General features: G+C 42.3%; 1 protein-coding gene across 5 annotated transcripts in view; it reads right to left on the reverse strand.

Moving 5' to 3' along the window:
* The window catches only part of mtmr4 (myotubularin related protein 4), a 43,027-nt gene that overhangs the window by 11,143 nt on the left and 5,780 nt on the right, over positions 1-26,104 (reverse strand). For 3 of the 5 annotated variants that reach the window (XM_035666113.1, XM_035666112.1, XM_035666114.1), the window contains exons 3-8: positions 10,358-10,447; positions 6,020-6,136; positions 4,925-4,954; positions 4,209-4,291; positions 2,616-2,782; positions 2,392-2,488 (exon numbers count right to left, since the gene is read on the reverse strand). In XM_035666113.1, coding sequence (XP_035522006.1) covers positions 2,392-2,488; positions 2,616-2,782; positions 4,209-4,291; positions 4,925-4,954; positions 6,020-6,136; positions 10,358-10,447 — 584 coding nt within the window. The remainder of the gene's footprint in view (positions 1-2,391; positions 2,489-2,615; positions 2,783-4,208; positions 4,292-4,924; positions 4,955-6,019; positions 6,137-10,357; positions 10,448-26,104) is intronic. The other 2 variants (XM_035666115.1, XM_035666116.1) reach the window with 1 other exon arrangement.

The raw sequence follows: 26,104 nt of genomic DNA on the forward strand, positions 1-26,104 counted from the left end.
TAGATGTCTGTAAAGAATATGCATCCATAAATTCACTTAGAATATCAGAGGAAGTAATAACCGAAGACTTTGCCCGAGATCACCACATTTTTCTATTTTTTCTTTAGTATGGCAGAAACTCAGTGACAGTTGTTTGTACATCCCTGGGAACATTACAAAACTGGAAACTGCTAATTGATGACTAATGATGCGACATTTACAGTATAAATATGCTGCTACAAACTTATCTTCTGCGCGAAACCATGTAAACATAGGAGTATAAGACTCACACAATTAGAAAGGACTCCAGTTGTGGATCATAGCTCTAAATGTATTCCATTGCCGATCTGAATTGTAACATACTAAGTTCATCTTCTATACATTTCATGAGAACCACATTATGCCAAAAAAGTTGTGAACTGGAAAAGGAATCTGTGAGCACAATATGATTGTTTTCCCATAAAACAGACACACAGATCACATATGTACCTAAGAATTATACCTACATTTCTAATTAATGAACTAAAATTCTTACTTAAAACAAGCTTTTAATCGCTCCATGATGCGCTAGGTAAGTCAGAACGAGTATAACATACAGAGTATTTGGATAAATACGTACATGCAGTAATACAATAGCATCTGACAGTAGAGAGATTGTCTTTATATTATCTCTTCAATCTTTTATGCACGGGTCATTGTTGAATACTTGCTCCTTTGTTTTGCCTGACCGCTCCAGGCCAGCAAAGCAACTCCTCATCACAAGTCCAGTCTTTAACACACACACACACACACAAAAACAATAAATACATTGTAGCATTCACTCCAAGCAGAAATAATGCAATATATCCAAGTGTGTGTTAAATGTGTTATCAGACCTCTTCGTCTCCTTCTTGCTGTCTGAGGGAAAAGAAATGCTAACAAAAAAAAGGTCAGTCCTGCTCCGGAGGGCCAAGAGAGCGCATCCTGCTAGTGTGAGACAGACACTACAGGACAACGGCTAATTAAACCAAGCCTGGCAGCCCTGCTGAGGCCCATGATCAGCACAAGTATTGTCTCTCTCTCTCTCTCTTCGTCTCCTCTCTCTCTCTCCTCTCTCTCTTCTCTCTCCTCTCATCTCTCTCTCTCGTCTCTCTCTCTCTCTCTTCTTCTCTCCCTCTCTCTTCTCTAGAGAGAGAGAGAGAGAAATACTGTGCTGAGTCATGGGCCTCAGCAGGCTGCGGCTTGTTTAATTAGCCCGTTGTCCTGTGTGTCTGTCTCCCTCAGCAGGATGCGCTCTCTTGGGCCCTCCGAGCAGACTGACCTTTTTTTTGTAGCATTTATTTTCCCAGACAGCAAAGGAGACCGAAGAGTCTGATACACATTTACACACACACTTGGTATATTGCATTATTTCTGCTTGAGTGAATGCTACAATGTTATTTATTTGTGTGTGTGTGTGTGTGTGTGTTAAAGACTGGACTTGAGGAGAGTGCTGCTGGCCTGAGCGGTCAGGCAAGACAAAAGGGAGCAAGTATTCACACTGACCCGTGCTATTGAAGGTATTTAAAGGAACAGTCCACTGCAGAGCTATGTTTTTAGTATTAAATACTCATGTTACTTGCACAACATGGATAAAGTTAATATTAATAGATTTTGTCATTTAGATGATTATTCTTTGTCTTTTGTCAATTTGAAGGACAATCATGCGCTACGTTTTTTCCCATAATGCTTTGGCAGATGTAAAGAAGAAGTATAATGTTGCCATGGAGTCAGTTAGCTATGAGCTACAACTAGAGCCCCTAATGGTGAGTCTATATTTGTTTACATTTTGGCAAATTAGCAGCATTTAAAGTATGACAAATCATCAATTAGCAGTTCCAGTTTGTAATGTTCCCAGGGATGTACAAACAACTGTCACTGAGTTTCTGCCATACTAAAAGAAAAAATAGAAAAATGTGGTGAGTCTCGGGCAAGTCTTCGAGTTATTAGTTCCTCTGATTTCTAAGTGAATTTATGGATGCATATTCTTTACAGACATCAGAGATAATGATGTCCTCAGGAAATGTAAGTCTGTGGTGTCTGTGTTCAGTGTCATTTAAATCCAACTTCACTAATATCCCCCCAAAAGTAATTCAGCACTAATTCAAAATTCACATTTCCCGACACGAGTTCTGACACAGTGCTTAGATGTGCCAACGCACACACACAAGCTGTTGGTCACACAATCTGTTCAGTTTGGCGACATTGTGGTTACAGTGTCTCTAGTCCAGCCTGATTCCAGCCCCTACTCTCTGTCACAGCTCTCAAAAAGCTCTTTGAATCACTCACCATTCACTCTCTAAAACAATGATGACTCTTATAGTTTCAGTATTGTGCAGCTATCTGCCGTGACAGAGGTGTCATTCTATTTATGGTAAAGTATCTGCGACATACTTGTAGTTGTAGTTTATATCAGACACTCTCCAGACGTTCTGTGTGTCGAAGCCCATCCTCTTGACCTCCATTTCCATTCTCTGACGCACGTGATCACCTGCACACACAGAGAGACCATGGAGGAGCAAATTATTTTAGGAATATCAAGAATTGAACTAAATAAGGCATAACTGTCCCGAAACGTTTGTGTAAAGTTCAGTCTTAATTGTTATTGTGTGTAGGACCTGGGCGGCAGAGATGAACGTGCTGGTCTTCATCATCCGCACTTCCTCCCAGACACCAAGCATGATAGGCTAGGGCGAACAGGTCCTCCAGGCGGGACGGGTGAGTTATGGCCCGGTTCAGACGCTTGACCCACTCCTGGCATTGCTTGAATGTTGCAAAGTGGCATCTGTTGAGAACCCAACGTGGACATTAGAAAGATTAGTGAGATCCAACAGCACAATATCTCGTTACAACTTCCTGCATTGGGGACTTGGAAAAAAACAAGAAAAGCGAATTTCTTCAGATGTTCAGTGATTTTCCAGCCTTTAAACCGAGGTAATAATGTGGCTGCTCAGTGATGAGGAACCAAGACGGGGCTGGCACATCTGCTGCAGAGAATCTGAAGGCAGCACTGGTTTTGAACTTTACAGATGTCCATGAGCAGATGAGAATTTCAGTCTGCTGCTGTTTTCCTTGAAAGTGTTTTTTTAAGCAAGTGCAGGCATGCTTAGTGGTAGTTATATATTTGCCATCTGGCTAATCTTGGCAAATGACTAGGTAGTGATGAAAATGAAATGAAATCATCAAATACAACAGTTCCAATTCAACAGTTGCTACACAGCATACTCTGATCACTTAGAAAACAAGTCAAAATAACAATAAATATGATATTTATTTACATCATCCTTATTTCATTCAGTATCAAGTATCAATTAGAAGAAGATGTACGACAACAGCATACAGAATTATTTTCTGCTTTTTTCTCCGACAAAATATAAAAAACATCCTGCACATTAGGGTTGCAACCAATGATCATTTTCATTATTGATTATTCTGTCAATCATTTTTACAATTAACTATTCATTTAATTACGATATGATACCTAATGAATTTGATATATATTCAATTTTATAAAAAAGGAATTGGAGCCAGTTTGATATTTTACATAATAAATTACTTACACAACAATCAATTACACAATTTCATCAGATTACATTTCTGTTGATTGACTAATCAATTAATCAACTACTTGTTTCAGTTTTATTGCCCATAAAAAAATACTAAAAATTAGCATGAATTGAAGTCCTTTGTCATCCTGACACAAATGCAAACCAACAGAGAAAACATACACACTTTAATGCTTACTTGGCTTTTCAGACTTTAAAACTATTATTAATGACAACTCTGTTATTGTGGTAAGCATGAAGTACTGTATTTCCACCCTGTAACTTACTCTAAATAGGAAGGGATAACCCTGTTTAACTGTGAGGACACAAGACATGATCTCTATAATCACTATTGTCATTAAGTAATGTAGGAGGAGATGGACGGATAGAGAAGCTACAATAGCACTATAATTATGTTACCATCATTTTATTACTACTGTAAGAGTTGTAAATGCTATTTTTAAACCCGGAAATATTGACTAGCACTTAAGCGTGGTAGTGTCTGATATTAGCTACCTCCTTAAGGACAGATGGAACTGTTGTATTATTCATTCAAATACACACCACTGTGTGTCTGTACTGTATTTATGCTGGTTAATAACAGCATCAATCTGCCTGCAAGGTTAATATGATGTCTTTAGTGTGTGAGTGGGCTGCTCTCTTTACCTGACAACTTTGGAGTCTTTGCAGATGATGTGCAGCTGGAACATGTCTCTGCACTCCACACTCTCTATCAGCCTGAGAGGCACCTGTAGGGGGAGACAGAGTGCGTGTGTGATCAGTCCGTTGGCCCGCTCTCAGAGCAGACAGCACATCTGCAAAGGGGTTACCACCCTCTGGTCTAGTACAGACTGAATCCAGGGTATATACCCATACTGTAGTACAGCTTTAACCTGTATTACTGTAGAGGACAAGAAGGCCTCTGCAGTATTTTAACTTATGATACCAAATAGCAGCTATGTAACTGGCTTTGTCCAGAGGATTGTCTATTCTGCATTCAAAGCTTTTACGTTATTCTGTGAACTGAGGTGTTAAAAAAGGCGCTGCTAAAATGTATACAATCTACGCAACTTCACTTTTGGTTAAACCTTTTTGCAACAACAATTTGTGCATATTGTTTGAATAAGAAAATACTATTTTATGCCTTATAGCAAAAATAGTACTTGTTTTTTATGAAGTCTCAAGGGCAGCCAACGCACTGTACCAAATATCCTGCTAAGTGCTTTCACAGTAAATTACAATAACCCCTGTGTTACCATTGAGTTGAATGTGAATTACAATTTGTCCCCAGTGGACTATAATTGTTTAAAGGGAAGAATAGCTGATTGACTTAAGCTGTCTAGACTGTGGCAGAGGGTGGTGTTTTATCATATGGTACTCACAGATATCTCATTGTCCACACCTGGGTAGGTCTAAAACACAGTGACACCATGGAGCACACACACAGAGAGAGAGAGAAGGAGGGAGGGAAGACACAAGACAGGAGGAGGAAATGGAAAAAACTATTAAACCAAAAAAATTCAGGAGACAAAAGGAAATGAAGAGTTAACAGGAAAGAAAACATCAAAGAGGTTGAAAGATGAAAGATAACTGAGTGGATCATGTGTGCTACTTGCAGCACATGACCAAGCCGAATGGAAATCATGGAGAGAAAGACAAACACGGACAGGAGCAAAGGGCAAGAAAACAGCTTAGAAGCAGGGGGAGGAGTTGTGAAGGGGGGTTGTGTGACAGAGGTTGTGACATATTGGCATTCCTACATAGTTCATCTGCACTGCTGGGGTCATTGCAGGACTCTGCCCAGTAGGAAGCCAGTTTGATAGGGACTGTTAGTGAGTGATTAATCTGACTCTCTGCTCAAGTAAGTCAAGGTGAAGAGGTGTCCTGAACATCCTGGTGATCAGCCCCTCACCTCCTCCTCCTTTTCAAATCCCCTGTCATCTTTTCCAGAAGCCGAATCCTTCTGGAAAAGATGACAGGGATTTGGGAAGAAGGAGGAATTTCACTGCCAGTGAATGCAAACAATTGGCCTGTTTGTCTTTGAGCAAGGCCTGACGTCAGCAAGAGCGAGTCGGTGGACATCAGTGCCAGTGGGGGCCGGGCCTTTGGAGCCTAGATGTCACATTAAACCTCCCCTGCCTGAAGATCAAACGGCCCCCCACTCCTGTGGTACAAACAAATTGATGCCAACTACGCTGGGATATTACTAAAACCACTTTACGGGTACCCCATGTAAAATACTTGCAGGTTTATTTTCCTTGTTAGCACAATTATGTGTTTATAAAGTTTATATGGGGGAAAGGGAAAAAGCCTATGTGCGTCCAATATACACATTATATCCGCCTCTCTCCTGCTTTTGGTTTCTGTGATGGCATGGCAGCAGTAGAGATCACACAGACACTCGTGCCATTAGGACTGAAGTGAAACTCTATATTTCTGCTTCTTCTGTGAGTTTATTGTCTGTGACTTGCACTCACGTTGATGACAGAGTCTTTGAACTTGATGTGGAGCCTGTAGTTAGAAATGGCAATGATGGCTTCATCGGCATGGCCAAGATATTCCACCCCTTCCCCCTGAAGAACTGGGAATGGCACCTGTAGAGACACAAAACAACCAGACTGTTTAGGTTTAAGCGGAAAAAACACGACTATACCCGTTTATTGTCAGGCTTTATTATGTCTACTCGGAGTAAAATCATAACTTTCAGAGTCTACAGCCATGCTAGCTGATCTGTAAGGGCATTACTTATGTTGCTTTCTTTTTTTGTAGAAAAACTGGTTTATTTCCCTCAGAGGTAAGTATCAAATGTATTATTCTGGTGTTGCTACAGAAACTCAAGTTCTCAAATCATAATGGCACTGGTATTGAATTCTAAAGATAACCAACAGGAAAGGTTCACACTGGCACAATCCTTACTTCTAAGAGCTAAACTCGTAAGGATTGCGGACATATAGCAAAAAAGGGGGGCAGTTCGCATGTGTAGCTGTCCAATTAGCAGATCATAGTTTTACAGAAGAACCTTTGTGAGCACAGAGAGCTTGTTGGTGAGTCTGAATGAGCAAGCATGCAGACAAGGCAGGGCTGGGAGGGAGACTGTCTGCACCAGTGCTGATGGTACAGTGAGGGTTCCCAAACTGTCCATTAACATTCTTACTTGTGCCCATTTTATTACAGGCGCAGTCAAGTCCAGGCTTTGGCTGCAACAATACCCCTACATTAAGATAATTGGTTCCCAACAGAGGTTAATAGAAAACATTTTTCATTTCAGTCTGAGGCAGGGCATTAGCTTTAAAAGCCGACCACGTGGAAGAGACACACAGCTACAGTTGCCAACTTCTAAACAATGTCTCAATTCGTATAAAAATGGAAGTGTCCAACCACTTTCAGTGCAATCGTTTTCACACTGACCACTCTGTTTACTGTAGCTTCTCTTTCAAAGGATTTAAAAATGATGACTTCAGTGAAATATAAGACCCTTTTATGGCTGCTGTTGATCAGGAAGATTTAAGCTATAACATGATGTACAGAGATTATAACATTCCTTCTGGCTGAAACAGTGAAGTCTTTTGGGAGATATATTACTGCTCGGACTTCACTTGCTCTCATCTGACAAATTGAGGATTCTGTTGCACCGATTTATTCCTCATTTACATGACCACCTCACGCTTAAGTTTCTCTTAGTCATCACTTCTGTGTGATCACCTACAAGCACTGATGTTAATCCTTGCTGCCCTAACATAATCATAGTCATTGGGGAGCACAAATTGCAACTCAGGTCTCGTTGTTTAGTTGTTGGTAGTGAGGACAACAGTGTTGCTTAGAGACAACATTACCTCATCCTGCATTAGCATGCACTGCTGAGTCACGCAGAGGAGGACCCACTGGTGCATGTTGAAAGAGGACATGCAGCAGGGCAGATGGGAGATTATGGTAAGATGTCAGAAAATCAGGCTTAGTTGAAACAACATTAGCCGATACGGTTAAAAGCACAGCCTTAGTTAGTGCACAGAGCTGGATGTGATCGACCCATAAAACACAAGTCAGCATCTACTCAACCAGCTTACATTTTACCATCTAAAACAAAACAAAACAAAACAATACAATTCTTGGAATATGTCAATTGGCAAGACGTCAAAAGCCACCAGTGCATCAGATAGTTGATGAGTATTGGTCCAGAGAGCTTATGTTTAAAAAAAAAAAAGAAATAATTAAACCCCTGACATTTATCACTGCACCTGCTGTTGCTCATCTCTAACTGAAAATGTGTGCATGAGCATGAGCCAGGAAGCATGATGAGGGAAAGAGTACAGCTTAACCTGGGAAATGGAGCACGTAGTACTCTGCACTCAGACACCAACGCAGCCAAATATAGGCTGCAGGCCCCCTGGCACCCCGCACTAGGACTTCTAAAAAGTGGAATATCTAAGTCCGACAGTAAAATTTTGCATGCTTTTAGAAATGTTTTAACTCAACCACAGCTGGCACCCAACACAAAGCTGTAAACTCTGAAGTTGCTGACTGCGATAGAAAAAGCTGTAGATACAGTTTTAGTATGTACAAAAAAACATTTAAAAGAAATTTAAAAAAGGGAAAACCTAATCTAAAGCATTTTTGCATTCGTCATGAGTTGGGAAATTTGCATTAAATATATCCTCAACAGCAGCAGAAATGGCTGAAATGAGAACATGCAGCTACTGAGTCTGTGTGCGGCATGTCCTACTGAGAGAGCTATAGTTAACATGCTGTACAGACTGGGAGCTGCATTAAACAAGCAGTGCTCCAAAAGTAGGTGCATGAGTCACCAGCAGCCAGCAAGTGCAGCAGAAGATACTGTGTCACGTTTCCTCTGCGAAGCCTTCAGCAGCAGAAATATTAAAGAGAGAGAGAGAGTGAGAAAGAGAGAGAGAAAAGACCCGTGAATAACTCTCTGACTTGTGAGTCGTGACTTCCGGTTCGAGCAGCCTGCCTTTGAGGACAAGCATGTGTGCACACACAACTGCAAACATGCACCAGGGCTTGCACGCACACAGGAGGGGAGGCTGCAGCGTATTAAATATGGCAGGGTAGGGAATGCCCGTAATTTGCCTGCGGGAAGGCTGTGGTGAGAGACATCAGCTGTCAGAGAAACTATCATGGGAGTGCCTGCACACACAAAAAAAAACACACAAAAGCAGATACACTATGTGTGACTGCATGTGTGAATGCAGGGGGAGGGGAAGCATACGTATAAGAGTGCAGAAGCATAGAAAGTGATGCAAGGTGACTAAAATGAGAACAGTATTTAGAACAGAAACAGCTATGTTCCAGATCCCCTTGCATTCTTCTCACACTGTTTATCAGGAAATATAAAGAAACCTTTCTCCTCTCTCCTGCTTTTGGTTTCTGTGATGGCATGGCAGCAGTAGAGATCACACAGACACTCGTGCCATTTGGAAGTGAAACTATATTTCTGCTTCTTCTGTGAGTTTATTGTCTGTGACTTGCACTCACATTGATGACAGAGTCTTCTTTCCACAATCTTTTAATAATAATAATAATAATAATAATAATAATAACAAAACATTTTTTTAACAGGCTAATACTCCATGCAGTTCACTGCAACCCAAGTGGAAACATGGTTCAACTGAAAACTATAAAAACAGAAACAACAGATAGTGACCCCCGGCTGGGCAATTCCCTGCACCTTCCCTTTGTCCAGTTCTCCAGACACATGATGCTCAGCTCCATTAACCACCAGACAGCCAGAGAGCACAAACTCAACACCATGGAGGGAGGGCACAGTGCAAGTTGCCAATCCCAATTTTGCTGTTGGCGTCTTCATTGTGCAATAGACTCACAAATCCCTCTCACTTCAGTGACCTAAATGCTTTTTAGCTGCCCTGTTCTTTATCCTCTGCAGTGTGGGATACAGCCCTACAATAGAGACTGACGTCAACAGGTAAAATCTTAAATGAACGTAAATAAGTCGAGAATTAAAACGGACTGTCCAATTCACTGTGAGAATGATTTTGGAGGCGACACTGAGCCAATAACAGTGTTATATGGATGGTATTAATGGTCTTCTATTACACTTTCAATGCAGGACATGCAGATTTATGTGTATATTACAAACTTACTTTTGTAAGAGTTGGTTTCTGGCAGTGAAACAGTGAAAGCTTGTCAAGGCAATATAATAATCTGCTGTCCATGGTTAAAATGCATGTGTAACAACCATTACTACAACTGAAAGGCATCACACCTTCTTCAGCCCTAAGTTGTCAACATTTTCAACTTCCTGCTTTCACAATGTTCCTTCTGTTCTTGTCTTGCATAAATATATGCATTATCTAATTATGGTGGACTAATTCAAAATCTCTTGTCTAAATAATTACTGAAGACATTTTGTTTCTTTTAAGTATCTGCAGAGAGCGTGGGCAGAGGCTGCATTCAAATGCAAATATTTTGTTATCCACCAAGTAGCCTAATTAACTTTTTCCTGTGTTGAACACTAATAAAGGATAGCAGTAAAATGCTTCTCTTGGCCAATGTCATCATCTCTCCTTCAGGCCTCAAGCCTGCGGAGTTGTTACTCTTGCAGTAATATCTTGGCAATCACACTCTACATGGGGGCAGCCCAAGTTTCATCAGAGGAGCACTCTGGTGCCACACCAGGAGCCAGGATTGAAGATGAGGTCATAACCTGGAAGGGCCACATTTGGTCTTTTCACCAGCTCCTGGTTGTCTACTCCACAGACATGTAGCTGGATTGTCAGAGCAGATGGGGCTGTGCTCCGGAGAAGTACTTGTCAAGGGTTGAGGAAAACTGCTGGGCTCACCTGAAGGCTTTCATCCTCCTTCACCAGCTCCTTCTGGGGGAACAGGTCCTTGGCCTTGATATACTCCAGACTGGGAGGCCCTTCTTCACCCTGTCAGACACAGAAGCAGAGGTGGTCAGATAAATACTTCTGTCATCATTTAGGTTGACATAGCAGGGAGGAACACTGACAAACCCCATGGCCCAATACAGTGTAATAATAGCAATGTCAAACCACAAGAAAGAACACTGGAAGCCATCATCAGAAAAACTATTCTGTGAAATCAAACCTAAAGTTAATATTCTCTGTGTTTTTGCATTGTGCATTTATCTGGGCGGTTAGCCTCTGATGCAAGATGCATGCCAGGTTGAATTTCACAATCCGCACCAGCTAACTCACAGACATCACGTAGGAGATTAAATATTGACTTGAAGAGACCCAAAATTCCCTTTAAATAGGGGACACATGACCTTTTGTTAGGTCAGTGAGGCAAGTTATTTTGAAATATTTACCACTCGATCCTGAACGGCATTGTCAGGTTCAGGTTACTTAGATTTGCTTTGCAGTAGAAGGCATCCAAATTGACACACATTTTGCAAACAACCCAGACAACAGACAATCATGATAAAAGTACTGAAGGATCCAATAATCAGGACTTCAAAATAACAATAAAATCCAACTTAAAGAAATTAAGTAAAATGCAGGTCAGAAAAAGATTAATATGCTTAAGGAAGAATGCAACTTTGACCTATTTATATTCTGCTTGCTTTGGCACTGTGCAGGTAGTTATTGCATGTGTAAATGATAGACAGGACTGGGCATCAGATATCAAAAGGGCTGTAGACTTTGTGACTGGGTGTTACAGTCTTGTGTAAACAAAGATACTGGGTATTTTACACACTGAGTCATGCACTGACATTGACTTCTTACAGATTTTTAACAATTCCTCGCTAAAGTCACTTTTGATACCCAATAACCCAATAAAATAATGTTTCTATGACTGTGTGAGAGGACATTCTAACTAATATAATGTTACATTTCTAAGGTTGCTGATAAATTAAACATCCAAATGCAGTCCTATCGAGTTATAATGGATGGTTGGTTAAATTTAGACTGCAACACCTCAAGAAGCAGCAGAGATGAGAACGAAAGAGGAACAAAGAGGACAGTCAACCATGTCCTTGCAGCCTGGAGTGCCAGTGCCCATCTCTTGCACTGAGTAAACACTTTCATTACATGTAGCTCATACTTCAATCACTGTAGAGAAAAGGGTAGAAAGTAATCAAATGATACATTTGGAGGACATGCCCTTGATTCTCTTTTATCCATTTGTAAAACACAATTTTTCACTTAATAGTTTAACGTACCATATGATTATTAAAACACAAACAATTGTCAAGTAACATATCAATGTTATTTCCAACAATATAGACTAAGAAGCCCATTTTTCACCTTAAGGAAGAGCGAGACGTGTCAGATCAATGATAATTCAGGTCATGGACAAGAAGTATATCGACCAGACCAGCAGCGTCCTAACACACATAAAAGTGCACATGTATACCAATATCCTAAGTTTGAGTCTTGGGTATTGATGATGTGATGTTTATGATTGTCTGTTACGACATGTGCAGGCAGGTCTCCTCCACATCCAGCCTGTCTCTGTCATTTCTTCAGCGACCTCAGTGTTACAGTGTTCTGGCTGCCTGAACATTGCTACCTTTGCTACCTTTGCTACTCGGCTGGATTTGGCCTCTTCATCTGAGTACAACCGTCTGTCGGTGCTGTTCCTTAATGAAAACAGCAGTGGAGTCCTGAAGGGGGACCAGAGGGAAGCTGCATGTAGTCACCTGTGTTTTTTTTTTTTTTTTTTTTTTTTCCAGGGGGCTACATCTACTGACTCAGGTTGGTCTCTTGCTAATAAAAGGACAGTAAAATGCTCATACGTTATAGCCAGGAAACCCCTGAGTCTCACCATGCAGACCTTCCCCGCCACTGTCTTACAAATCGAGTTACATTCTGTCATCCAAAGGCGTCCAAGCCGGGCTGGATTAAAAACCACACGATAAAGCAGACCACCATCTCGTGATCAGATGGAGATAAGTGTGTTCTACAGTTACAACCCTCTCTACAGGTCACCAACTTGTCATTATCTGATTTCAAAGTGCCATAGAGATCATAGGAATAGGATGTCCATCAGCCTCTTGTGACATTAACGACTTTTGTTGGACAAACAGTCTACATCTATGGTAGCCTCAACAATGAGGAAATTTAAGTGTTTTGGCTGACATGCCATATGTTATTACATATGGACAAAAGCATCAAAACAAATGTTCACCGTCTTACTGCATCAGGCTCAAACAATAATTCAGTCTGCTTTTAGGCCAACTGATGAAGTCCAGGGAGGCGAATACAAATTGAGCGGAAATAAGTTAATCATATATCAAGCTTAATCTGTACTATCTTTGGGTTTAGCATGTTAGCTTGGCAAATAAGGGAATCTGAAGATGTCACCTTGGACATGGTTTATGGACGAAAACAATGAATTAGATCCAATCAATAATAAAGAAAATCAATTAGTTCGAGCCCTCAAAGCGGAGGACACAGCAGTTACAGGTGGCAAGGTCTTAGGGTCAAGGGAGGCGGAGAACCTTTGCTCAGCAGAGTTTGCACTAAAGGCTTACTGATGGGGTATGGAAAGTCTGGTGTTGTGGCGAGGAGAGTAATGGGATAAGTGACTGCCACAAAGCCCTACCTGCTACATTCTTACACCATAAATTTCAGTGCCTTAATGGCCCAAGCCATGGAGGAAGGTGTCAAGCTGCTGCCTAAACTTGAGATGTCTACACTCCTTGAAAGGATGTCGTCCAACGTTAAGTGCTGTCAGCCGTATTACTGTGGGCTCCATTCCTCCAAATGATGCCTTATGTTCGAATTGCTAAAGGCCTAACATCTCCACATAAGAAACAAGGGTGCAGGTGAGGGTCAGAAGAATGTTCAATCACTGTCAGCCTTGTAGTTTACCAGTTAAAAACACCCTAAATGAGCTACTTTTTGTTCAAGCTTAATAAAAAAGAGAAAGCCAAATACAATAAGTTCATATCCTCCTTTCTAAAATGGATCTGACTAAGACTGTATTTAGTGGTTTAAAAATTGGATTTTATGTAGATGAACTGCAAGCAAGGGTTTGCCCTTGAGCAGCCATGTTGGTAACCATTTGTTCACACTGTATAGCTTCTTCAACAAGAGGGTGCATATTGTTCCCGGTCAGGAAATTCGCTTGATGTCTCTGACTTGGAATTACAACTCAAGATGCTTTACGTCTAAATTGGTTTCTTCCCACTCAGCTGCTCATAATCAGGTCGAAAGCGAGTATGACGCTGAATGCAGCATAACAAGAAGCAAAGGCCTTACTGAACATTTAAAAACTCCAAAACTGTTGCGTAGAAGAAAAGATGCTGCCAGTCAATACTAAGCAGACTCAATTTCGGACTTGGCCTGAACTTCTCAAATGCCCTCTGCAATGGCGAGACCCGTAACTCTTTTTGCACCTCTGACCCGAGTCAGCCTTTGACGACAAAGACAGATGGGAGACAGATGAGACAGCTGTTCCATCATCAATTGTACTTATTTTCACGTCTGGGAGAGTGAGCGTAGGCCGGATGGACAGTGGGCCATCAGGTCAGGAGGCCATCCTTGGAGGGCTCTGCGTCATTACAGGCTGATCTTCACACACTGTTGCTGGGGCAGTCGACCTCATAAGCCACAGGACTCATTCGCCCTATTTTGAAATTTTAGGCGAATATAGTTTACCATTGAGTGCCAGACAGCTGTCATTATCATGTATTGGGAGAAGGCTAGTAAGAATAGAAACCTCCCCCAAGAAATTAAAATGCCTGAATTCGAGTTGAACGGGACAAACACTTTTCGAATCTTTTACACACACACCACACACACACACACACACACACACACACGACACACACACACACACACACACACACACAGCACCAGCACACACAACACACACACACACACCACACACACACACACACACACACACACACACACAATAATCCCTCCACTCCCTTGGTTCCTATATGTCTTGTGCTGCACTACCTGGTAGACACTTGGAACCATTTACTTAATTCTCTTATGGAGCAGCACTGACATTGCACTCCTGAGAGGCCTGCTGGAACACAGTGTACTTTAAAAGGCAAAAAACGCTGACTAAAAGTTGTGTGGATGTTGTATTGCTTCGTAAATCCATGACACAGACTATACACCGTCTGTTTTAAACTGATGCATTGGTGCTAAACCTTATGCACATTAGAATGACAATAGTACACTTTGTTTACCAGGTAAGTTATTACCGCAGTTTAAAGAGACAACAAAAGGACAGAAAATGTCAAGGAGAGTAAAAGCATGGACTGAGCTGCATTACAGCAAAGACATTGGTGTAGCAGTGTTTGGAGGAAGACTTGTAGCAAGTGAAACCTCTCCTGCAAGACAACCTTGATACTTCAGCTACATAAGTTATTTCTCATGGCTGACAATTGATCAAGACAGGGATTAGACTGGTCAATACATTGACAAACAAGCAGTAAGGAACCTGAGATTTTTGTTCCATTGCAGTGTGTCCACAACCAGACAGACAATCAGCTTAGGGAAGATTAAAGGAAAAGAGAAATGCTCTCACTTCCAACCGACTCACAAAGATGGAGCACAGCTTGTCCTGTGCCCGACACGTTTTTGCTTCGTCACTGCTGTGAGCCTCCGCACCCTCCCCCTCCTTTGTCCAACCAGCAATCAAAAAGCCAGAGCTGACAGGCATGCGCGCATATACACATACGCCTCAATGCATTTCTCAAATATTAATGTCAGAGTGGATAACACATGTAACTTCTTGATGACATGTATTGCCGTAACAGTGATAGTATCAGCTAGCAGCTGGCTAGACAGCCCTGACAAAGCAAGGGAATAGCGTTTATGTGGAGGGCTCATTTTAATACACTAAAATAAGGTTTTAATTGTTGGAAAGCGTGTGAAAAACTGTCAGACATTTCTTCATGAGCAGGAATGGAAAAATGAACAAAACAGACAGCATGACAAAACCAAGGTAGAACAGGTAGAGAGATGGAAAAAGACAGTGGTACAGTCTTCATGAATAAGTATCTGGTTGCCATGGATACAACCACCTCTTTTTAGAGTCCCTTTCTCTCTAAAGCTTTGGGAACATTTTCTGTCTTTACTCATCAGATTATTTACTTAATCTGACTGGGGCTTTGTCCTAGAGTTGTGCAGATTAGAGAATGCATGATGCAGAGGTGACCTCCTAAAAATGTGAGGAACATGTGCATGTATGTCTGCTTTTAAGTGTCCAGTCATTCACTGTTTTGGACATATTAAATGAGGCAGACATAGCCTGGCACATTATGTGAAATACGCAGAATGACCCCAAATGAGGTGTCAGGTAGTAAGAAAAGGAGGAGGGTGGATAGAAACTGAGGGTGGAGGGCAGGTCAGAATAAAAAGCAATATGAAATGAAAAAACAAATCAAGAGAAAGATATTTATATCTGAGAGTTGCGATAGGCAGTACAGTGTGAGTAATAGGTCAAGATCAAAAGATGGCAGTATGACAAATCTTTTCAAATGCACTTCTTTCTCCCTGTCCTCTCTCCTACTATGTTAATATTTCATAGACCACCGCGTTCTAAAGGATCACTCCCATTTTAGTCTGATATCTGGGCTCTACTCCAACAGCTGAGGGAACTAGGCAGGGGCAGTGTTTTCTAGAAGCGAGCAGAATTCATCTGAAACATACAAAGTTGGACAGGTAAACAGATCTTTACTGTTGAGAAAACAGCTTAAAATAGATTACAATTCCAAGGCAAGAGACAGTGATCAGAGAATGTCTTGATCTTTGTGCATGCAAATACAGACAGAGATTAAAGACAACAGATAGAGAGAAAATATCTCCAAATGCCAGTTATCCTCCTATTTAAAGCCCCTACAAGGAACTTTCATGTTGTGTGGAAAGTTCCCTGTAGGGGCTTTAGAAGGGGCTTGTCCCCTGTGAACAACAGCGGTAATACTTTCTACCACCTTGTTTCATTGATTTTAAGGGGATTCCAACCAAATCTGACCCTGGCAGGCATTAAGAATAACCAATACACATTGCCAATCATCTGGCTGATGGTCTTGTTTGTTTATGAAGGTCATATAGGAGGTATCTGTATTAAATTGAAGCTGTTTCATAAGCAGTTAAAAACTCTTATCTTAACTATTATTCACAGAAAAAATACAACCTGCTCTGTGTCATTTATTTGCATGCTGTCCTCTATCAGGATACTGTGGTCACAACAGCCTTGGTGTCAGGCAGAGCGGTCAGACCCAATGGCAGTCCCATCACAGGTACCAAACAGGGTGCAAGAAGGTATACAGCCTAAAGCACATGCCAAAAAAGCTTTTGGCCGTACTTACACCATTGATTCATTTAGCTAGTGGGTATAATAGAATCTGAGTCATGGAAAAATCTTAACCAATTCAATTAGGCTTTTTATAGTTCTATTTGGTTCAGACAACATATCGCAGAGGGACATAAACATGATATATTGGAGATAAGAGGAACAGTAACTGGAGATGTTTTTTCCATAGCTGGATCACAACAATTGTTATGATGATAAAAACTTAGCACAACGCTGCAGCCCTCTTCCACAAGACAAGACTGACAGAGCTGTGGTCCACTCAAGTAACAGAGGCCGTGGATACTAAATTATACAGACTGACGCAGAAGAGGAACTGCCGACTCAGCTGCACCACAGACATATTAAAAAGGAGATCATAAATTGTGTAAAGCCTGAGCACGTCTGACACAAAGAAATGAGAAGAGGAACCAGCAGCTGCACTCTTCCTGATCTACCTGAGAACATTATCAGCAATGCTTTCTCTGGAAGAAACAATAATGGAAATGATAGTAGAGCTTTCCTACTATAAACATAATGGTTTTACTAGCATTTCAACTGATTTCCATTGAGTGTCACTACTGCCTATTGCTATTGTCAGATCATTTTTAGCCATGCTGGCAGCATATGGCAGATGGATGGCAATGCCGGTCTGTTGGTCAGTCGGTCAGTCCACTACTTTGGTCCGGACTAAAATATGTCCATTATATGTACAGCCATGATATTTTTTATAGTCCCCAGGAATGAATCCTAAAAGACTGGTTGATCCCCACGTTTCATCAGCCCACCCCGAGCAGGTCAAAGTCACTATCCACTGAATGAATTAATCACTGAATGGATAGGCATTTATGGTTGCCACGTGATGAATCGTAGTGTACTGACTTGGTGATCCCCTGACTGTAGCATTGTCATGAAGTTCACATTTACGGGTTTGAGTGAAATGTCTCAACAATCACTGCATGCATTGCTGTGATACTTGGGACATGCACTGTAATATTTGTAATAACTTTGGTGATCATCTGGCCTTTTATTGCCTTTAACTGACAGTGACAGCTGGAGACAGACAGGAAAAGGGGGCAGAGAGAGGGGATGACACGCAGCAAAGGGCCACAGGTCGGATTCGAACCCCAGGCCGCAGGACTCCATGTCCATGGTCCATGGTCGCCAGCTCTACCAAGTGAGATAACTGGGCGCACAAACTTTTCATATCATCATCAGTTCAAAATTGTAATTCATGCCATAATTTGGTTTATGACCAAATACCTGCTCAACTAATGACATTCCCATCATCCTAACTTAACTGTGTGTTGTGTACTTTGCATTTAGTGCTAATGTTAGCATGCTAACATGCTAACTAAGTTGGTAAACATATCAGCTGAACATTAGTATGTTAAACGCTGATTTTAGCATTTAGCACAAGGTACTTCTGTGACCAAGTACAGTCTCACACAGTGCTTATAATTAAGGTCTTAGGCAGTCAGTAGGTGTGGCGTGTGGGGCATGTTTGAACTTCTCTCTCATTCTCTCTCTCTCTCTCCAGATCTCTGGTATTCCTACAGTTTGTAAATGAGTAAATAGTCCGTTTGACCTTCTTTGTCACTCTGGATCTCTGGATTAGGGTATTCCTACAGTTTGTAAATTAGTAAATAGTCTGTTTGTTCTTTTCCCTCTCAGTGTAGATTTTTTGGCTAAGTAATAATAATGTTAACAATAATGTAACTCAACCAGTGAATGACTAAAAGAAAAATGACAACTGACAGTGGCCATAGACATAGGGTGATTACATTTTTTTAATTCAGGTATCAGTGCAGGGAACAACTAGCAATTCCATGGGTGGACCAGAGTGAGTCAATGAAGCGATAAGAGTTACTGAAACAAAGCTCTTAAATTATATTCAGTATGTAAAAAGGAAAAATCCATAGTATGGGAAAGTTGGAAGTAAAATTCGGGACAGTTGCTGGACACAGGACTAATTGACTGTAGACTGTTATAAACTATATAGCTTTCAGAAACTTTTCATTTCAAACTATGGGGTTGAGATAGGATTCTTTTCTAAGACTGTAAAAACTAAGAAAATGACTGCAAATCCAAATATATGAATAAGACAAAACTTACCAAGTTTTTACCAAGTTTGTTAAGTCCAACATTACATTAAATGGACCAATAATATGGCAGGTGAATGCGAAAGATCTTAGTGTTGAAAATGAGACTCAGTTAGCAATTAATAGGCGCAGCCAGTCGACTGTGGACATCACTTAAAGGTCAGAGGTTAACCGTCACCTAATTTAGGCCAGGGACGTGAGGTTAAGACCACCCGGTGTTGTTCCTAAACAGTCAACCTTTGCACCACTCTGTCTCAAGATGCAAACTAAGAGAAACACCTATTCTCCCATTGCAGCTCCTCCACTGCTGCAGTGAATACACTTCACTGCTCTACGGCTGGAACAGTGACTGCACAACGCGTTCCCTCTCAGCAGCACATTTTACACATCTTACTCCTGACAGGCCCTCTGTCTCCTCCCTGCCAGTCAACATACCGGCAGCTCAAAGCCCTCCATACAACAGAGGTGAGTGATGAGAGTAATAAAGTAGTTTCTCATCATCACATGCCCGAGAAGACACTGAGGTAATTCAATTATTTGTATGTGGAGTCAGTGTTGGTTACTTACTAATAACCGCAGCGCTCACGTGTGTCGCCCAACACCCCCACCCCCACCCCCCATCCCCCACCGATTGACTGGCAGCACACGCACGGTGATGCAGGCAACGGTGAGGGGAGGCTTTCAACACACCCATCCAAACCAGGACTTAGCAAACAAATATGATCCACCCAAATAAAGGCCTGGGACTACGAAGCAGCTTCGAAGCATGGGCCCAGGACCCCCTTCCTGCTGACGCTCATCGTCGAGAGGAGAGGGCAGGCGCTGGTCCTGACATGACACGGCAGCCTACAGAGCAGCAGCCACGACCAGAGCCACCCCGACGCGCGGGGCGGGGCGGGGGGCGGGGCCCGGAGCCGGCATAACCTTCTCTCCCACGCCGGAGGGCTCTCACCCTCGTCCACTCGCACCCCCTGCTGCCTGCGGCGGTCCCTCGGCGCCGCCGCCCCGCGCCCCCCCACCTTTTGCACGTTCTCCCCTTCTCAAGAGGTGCTGTGGGACAACACGCCAGTCCCGGCTCTCATTCAGGAACCCACCCCACCCCCCCACCACTCCCACAGTGGGGAGAGAGAGCACGTTGGTGTCTGAAGACAGCCCCTGTTGCACTGCTGAGAAAGGGAGGATAGTCCATAAAGATACAAAGAAGAACAGCGGTCCAGACGATCAGCTGAGATAGAGCTGGCGAGAAGGCAAAGGTGATGAAATGACTGCAGATGTACCTTCCCAACTGTAGCGAATGGATGGAGGGGAAACTGCGAGAAGAGAGAGCAGGAGAGAAAGGAAGACAGAGGGAACTGCCTGATGCTAAGCTCCACCCTCTGCATGCGCATCTACCTCCCTCTCCCACATTCACATGCTCACATTTCTCCCCCTGTCTCCCTCTCATCTCTTACTCCTCCCCCACTCCCTCCTTGTTCACCCTTCACCGACATCTCCTAATAAATATGCTTCTCCCTCAGCAACGAGGCGATAAAGCCAAGAGTGTACCGCCGGCATCTCTAAGATGCTCTGACTGCCATGCATGCACCGTCTGACATCAACCGCAGTATACTGTAGCTCTTTCCGAAGCACGCACACTGTATGCTAGTAGCTGTATGCACAGGCTATGGTGAACACAAAACACAGCCTGAAGCAAACTCATACACACAGACGCCCCATCCAGTGATTAGACAGCGTCCCGTCAAAAAAACGTTGCACTGGCAGCAACTGATCGAGTGCAGGAGGCAAATATGTGGCAGAGGACAGAGGAGGGAGGGTGTTGGGGAGATGGAGTCTATGCGGAGATTTCCAGTGACACAGCAATCTACAGACACATATTCTTCCTCTCCTGTGTCTCTGAGGGTCTCTGTTGCACTGTCCAACACACGTGCAGTACGTCTTTGCTGTGAACGGCACTTTGCTGTAGCACCCTTTCCTGTGCTCAAAATCAGAGGTCACTGGATGTATATACTGTATACAGTGTCTCCTATACTACGAGGGGGACACGCAGCCCTTCCCCCCTCTTACCCCAACCCTCTCCCTGGCAGAGTCGTGACAGCCACTCGCCTTCAGCTGTATGACCCCACATTATGTAACACGTATAACGTAGTACACGCAGCATAGGCTGGATGAACAACGCACCACTATTAAAACAGGATTAATTTCAGTGGGGGAGGTGCTCTACAGTAATTCTGACATGGTAGAGCTGCATTTTAACATCAATTTGAATAAATGTTAATTTTCATAGGGGGTGAGCTGCTTCAGTATTAGAAATCATAGGGTCCAGTGTGAATATATATAAATTATAGCAAACATCAATATATTGCAAATAATTACTCATTTCTAGGTTAATTTATAGAGAATTGGCTTTGGAACATAAAAACAATGTCCCATTTCATGCAGATTTTATAGATCCAAATTCACAAACATCTCTAATATTCATATGCCTACTGTGAATTACCTTTACACTTGTATGTTAAGTATGTCTATATATTTGAACGGAGAGCCTTAGTAGATTGCACTAGTGCGCTGTATGATTTCCATCTCATCAAGTAAATGGCCTAATGCATCTGCTGCGATAAAATGCACTTCCACAAATTAAGCAGAACCTTACTGAGAATCATTTTCATGTCACATGGCACAGTAAGCCTATGAATTTCCCTCAAGTGAAATGAAGAAGTGAAATAAAGCATTATGCATTACAGCGTTACAAAAAATCATCCTGGTATAAGAGCGTTGAATTGTAATGTGCATATACTTGCTTGAGCGATTGGTATGAGGCAGAAAAATGTACACTGCATAAACTAAGGCAGTACCTCATATTGAATTGTTTATTTATTGGGGAAGTCGTTAATTAAGACTACTCAAATCCAAATATTTAATTCTTTTTTCAGACTCAGTAAAACCTCAGCAGGTATACCATTCAAATATGAAATATGTTTAGACAGAATAACAGTGAACTATCAAAGGTGTAAGGCTCAGGCGTAAAAATGTCAAGTTATCCAGAAAAAAAGACTGAATGCACATTTTAGAAATTTCTGAATATTGCAGCCTAATTTAGTGGAGTAGGTCCACAGTCCAGCTTCAAATTTTCCCTCTCTGCCTGCCCAGCCCCATCCGAACCAGCTGCAAAAGTAAGTACTAGATTTGGCCTCTTGTGTCTCAGGTTTATTTTGGGAAAGGAGGGCAGCCAGTCACCAATGCAGAGTGTCAGCCTACATGTTGACACAGCTATAGAAGTAGGATATGAATAAGACATGAGGTATTAGGAAGGTATCTACAGTTGATGGAGCTAAAATCTATTCCAACTCCTGAAAATATTTTAACATTTGCATTTTAAATACCTATACATGCATATACTTATTTTTGCATGAACCATACAAACCATAAACTGTAAGTATTCTGTATTCTGCCATCTACAACAAGTGTTTGCCAACTAATTACAATGATGACTGCATCATATTCTCCTTGGGAGCCCTTACTCCTTAGTCCTTAGTCAGGTCAGTGACTTCCGGCCCTACAGAGCTTCATGTATGGCATCACCACCCCCCTTCAGACAGCAGCAGACACCCCCAGACACCTGAAAAGGCTTGATGAGCTTCTAAAAAGGCACTGGATGAAAAGTCTCAATCAAGAAAGAAGTCAGCAATGACAACATCTCTTTCTCAATCGATGGCAAGAAAATCCTGCTTGCAAGACTGACCAAAGCAGGGAAATTCAAGGTCAGGTGGTACCAATTCAAATTCTAGTATGGCCCCTGAAGTTGTGCGACATCTCAAGAACAGCTCTGAAGATGGATTCAAAAGTTAAAAACTACTGTAAATGGCTGGGCCTTCCTCGTCTTTCGAACATTGCACTGTTTGGGAGAAACACCCTAAAGCTTCCATGAAATCCATTAGCTTGGGCTACAAACAGGATAATGTAAGGATTGTGTTTGAACCTCACCCAACCTGTTTGTCCAAAACACCAAGGCCCAAGTTCATACAGGATGTTAAGTGGAATGCCATGCAGACAGTGGACCAGGCCATCAATCGTCTGAAACACTAGGAGGTGTGTTGGATTGCAGCAGCCAGGCAGGGCAGGCCTTGTATGGGAAACAACATCAAAGATGTAGTCCAAAGCCACAAAGAAGGAAAAGCAAGAACGTGATCCTTGAAGTTGTGAAGATGTAAGAGGACGACTATAAAATCAGAACTGTGATCCAACAGCAACAAGGGAGATGGACAACGTGGGAGGCTGTGATCAACAGGGCGATTAATGTGGACAAGGCTAAGCTTCTGAATGTACTATACCCTTCCCAGTCCCCGGAAACTGCACCCCTGGTACAGCTCAGTGGAGACCTGCCAACTATGTGACTGCTAGAACCCGAACTTGCAGCTCATCCTTTCCAGCTGCAAGGCAGAGTTGACGCAGGGCCGGTAGGTAGGCACCATGACAAGGTTCTGCAGAGGCTGGCCAAAATCTTGGAGGTACGCAGGCTGGAAACAAACAGGCGAGTCAAGTTTGTCAGGCAAGGGGGTGAACAGCAGCACGAGGGAGTGGTCTCTAATGTCACCCAGAGGAGAGCGGAACATGAGAGCTGACCTCGACCACCAGTTGAGGTTACCACAAGAGATCACAACCTCCATACAGCCAGACATCACACTCTGGTTCACCTCTACTAGGACGGTCATTATGGCTGAACTGACTGTTCATGGGAGAAGGAGTGCTCACAAGCAGGATGGAGGGCATTCACCTATCCAGTGGAAATTTCTTGCAGAGGCTACACTGGAACATCCACCCAGTGGTTCCTGAAGTCACTTGGGATCACAGGCTCCAAGCTGAGGCTGTCAAAGAGCTGGCGGAGGAGGCCCAACAAGGCTCCATCGAAACGATATGGTGTGGAGAAACAAAGGATCCTAGGGCCAGCAGCAGGGGGCCGTAGGGAGACGTCCCTGCCGCTGCTTCATCACCTGGAGATGGTCCAGGATTAAAAGGAGTAAAACATCAGTGAAGGGTGGCACCCAGCTGACGACCCTGCAATGACAACATGGCACCGCTAGGAGGTGCATCAGCAGGTTGACCCACCTGTGTTTACATCTACATTACATGTAGTGTTTTGTTACAGTTAGCTGTGGCAATTTTGACCGTATACGCTGAAGCAGGATTTAGCCTATGATGCATTAAAAGCAATAAAATGCAGGCGGTCCAATATACTCACTTTGTGCTTACCCATGTAACTCTTTTATTACTTGTTTTTGATTGGCCGCCAGGCAACCAACAAAAATTGTATATCTGAATATGTCAAACACGAAGTAGTTCTCGTCAACAGGCTCTGATAAAAAATACAGCAATAAACAAAACAACAAAGTTACCATTATTTTAAATTAAATGAGAAAGAGGAAGAGAAAACCTGTGACAGCCAGACTTCAGGAACCAGAGCAGGGTCAAACAATGCTAGAAGCAGAAGTCCCTTCAAGGGGAGCTATAGTCAAATTATGCACAACAACCTGGACTAACCCCTCTGGCTTTAACTCCAACCCTCACTGAGAGCTACTGGTATCTAGTCGGTGTGTTAAAAAAAAAAACCCACACACATACAGGTGACTTAATCCTTATGTAAGCAAGTGACATCATATGGGGCAGTGACACAGAAACACAAACTTCTCTTGCTACTCCTGCACACCGCCTACAAGGTAGCATTACAATGCATTGTGGGTACTGAGGGCAGGGTAAAACAACCCCATTGTCCTCATTTCCATGCTTGCATTATCCTGCTAACAATACGGCAGCATGAGTGGACAGCAGTATGAACTCAATACTTCCAGTTTTGTTTCAGCGAAAAAGATGGAGGCTGGGAAGCAATTAAACACTGCTTCACAAGACCGGATTAAAAGGATCATGTTACCTGTGGAACAAACTGCTGGAACAAATGTCTCACAATCCCACCCAAGAAAAGAACCCTCAGATCAACAACAACTGTGAATAGATAGAAATATTATTAGCTGTGGCCACAAAGCAACTTAAAAATGTAGTTAATGTAGTTTTATGCCACTCTCTCAACCTTATGTTGCACAAATACTACACGTCTGCATCAATCATTGAGTACCTTAACTTCAAATATAGGTTTTGCTAATCTTCAGGGATTGAATTTTTCACCTGCTGCAGAAGAAAAGTACTCTAGGCTGTGTTCGATACACCTGACATCATTATGGAGTGTTACACATGCAACAGAGCACACTTCTGACCACACCCAAAGTGAAACACACTAAGCAAAGAGAGGTAAGTGAAAAGATGTTTTTAAAAAAGGTATGAAACTAAAGTTCAACAAGACTAGCCCCGGACTAGCTGAGGTCTGTATTCTCATTTTATGTGCCTCGGTGGGTACATTATTTGTTTATCAACCCCACCATCAATTAAGCCCAGAGCTTCTCTGTGTGTCCCATAAAAAGTCTGAGAGCTGGGCAGCTGGCCACTGTGGCATTCTGTGGAACCAGTTGACCAGAACCTCGGGACACACATCCTCCTGTTACACTTCCTATTTCTGTCCCATAAAAGCTGCAGCCATTAGTTTCAAGAGGAATTTGTCACTCATCTAGTCACTGCTTCCCCACTTTTAAAGCACCGTCTATCTTGGCTAAAGCACATTTACTGTACTTTCACTGAGAAAGATCAAAGGGGCAGGCCATTAGGTTCCTGGTGTTTTCCCCAAAATGACTGAGTCTAATAGTTATTGTCTATTACAACATACAGTATATTCTTCTTTCTGAGTTCAAATTGCAGAAGCATATGCATTTACATATACACTGATCAGGTCATTGTGAATATACACACTTATAAAAATAAAAACACAGCTTACATGGCTCATTTAAAATGTAAGTAGAGTTTTGTCCTATAAATAGTTTTGCATCTTGCACATTGTATTGGCTACAGTATGCTTCAGTATAATTACCACCTTCCAGCCTACGGCTGAAGCATGACAAACCAGTGCTTGTGTCACGTACAGTGTCTCAGCATTTCCAAAGAAACACTCAGATTCAAACATCGTTGCATATAGCAGTTTGAACCACCTTAATTATGTCTTCATCTTTTTACACCAATTACTTTCATGATAATGTTATAACATAATTACTCAGAGTTTGGCCTCAGAGCTAAACTACCAGTACCATCAATTGCAATATTGCCATG

Source organism: Morone saxatilis, unplaced genomic scaffold (genome assembly GCF_004916995.1).
Source record: "Morone saxatilis isolate NCDOM2014 unplaced genomic scaffold, NCSU_SB_2.0 Contig20, whole genome shotgun sequence".
In the NCBI taxonomy this organism is placed as follows: Eukaryota; Metazoa; Chordata; class Actinopteri; family Moronidae; genus Morone; species Morone saxatilis.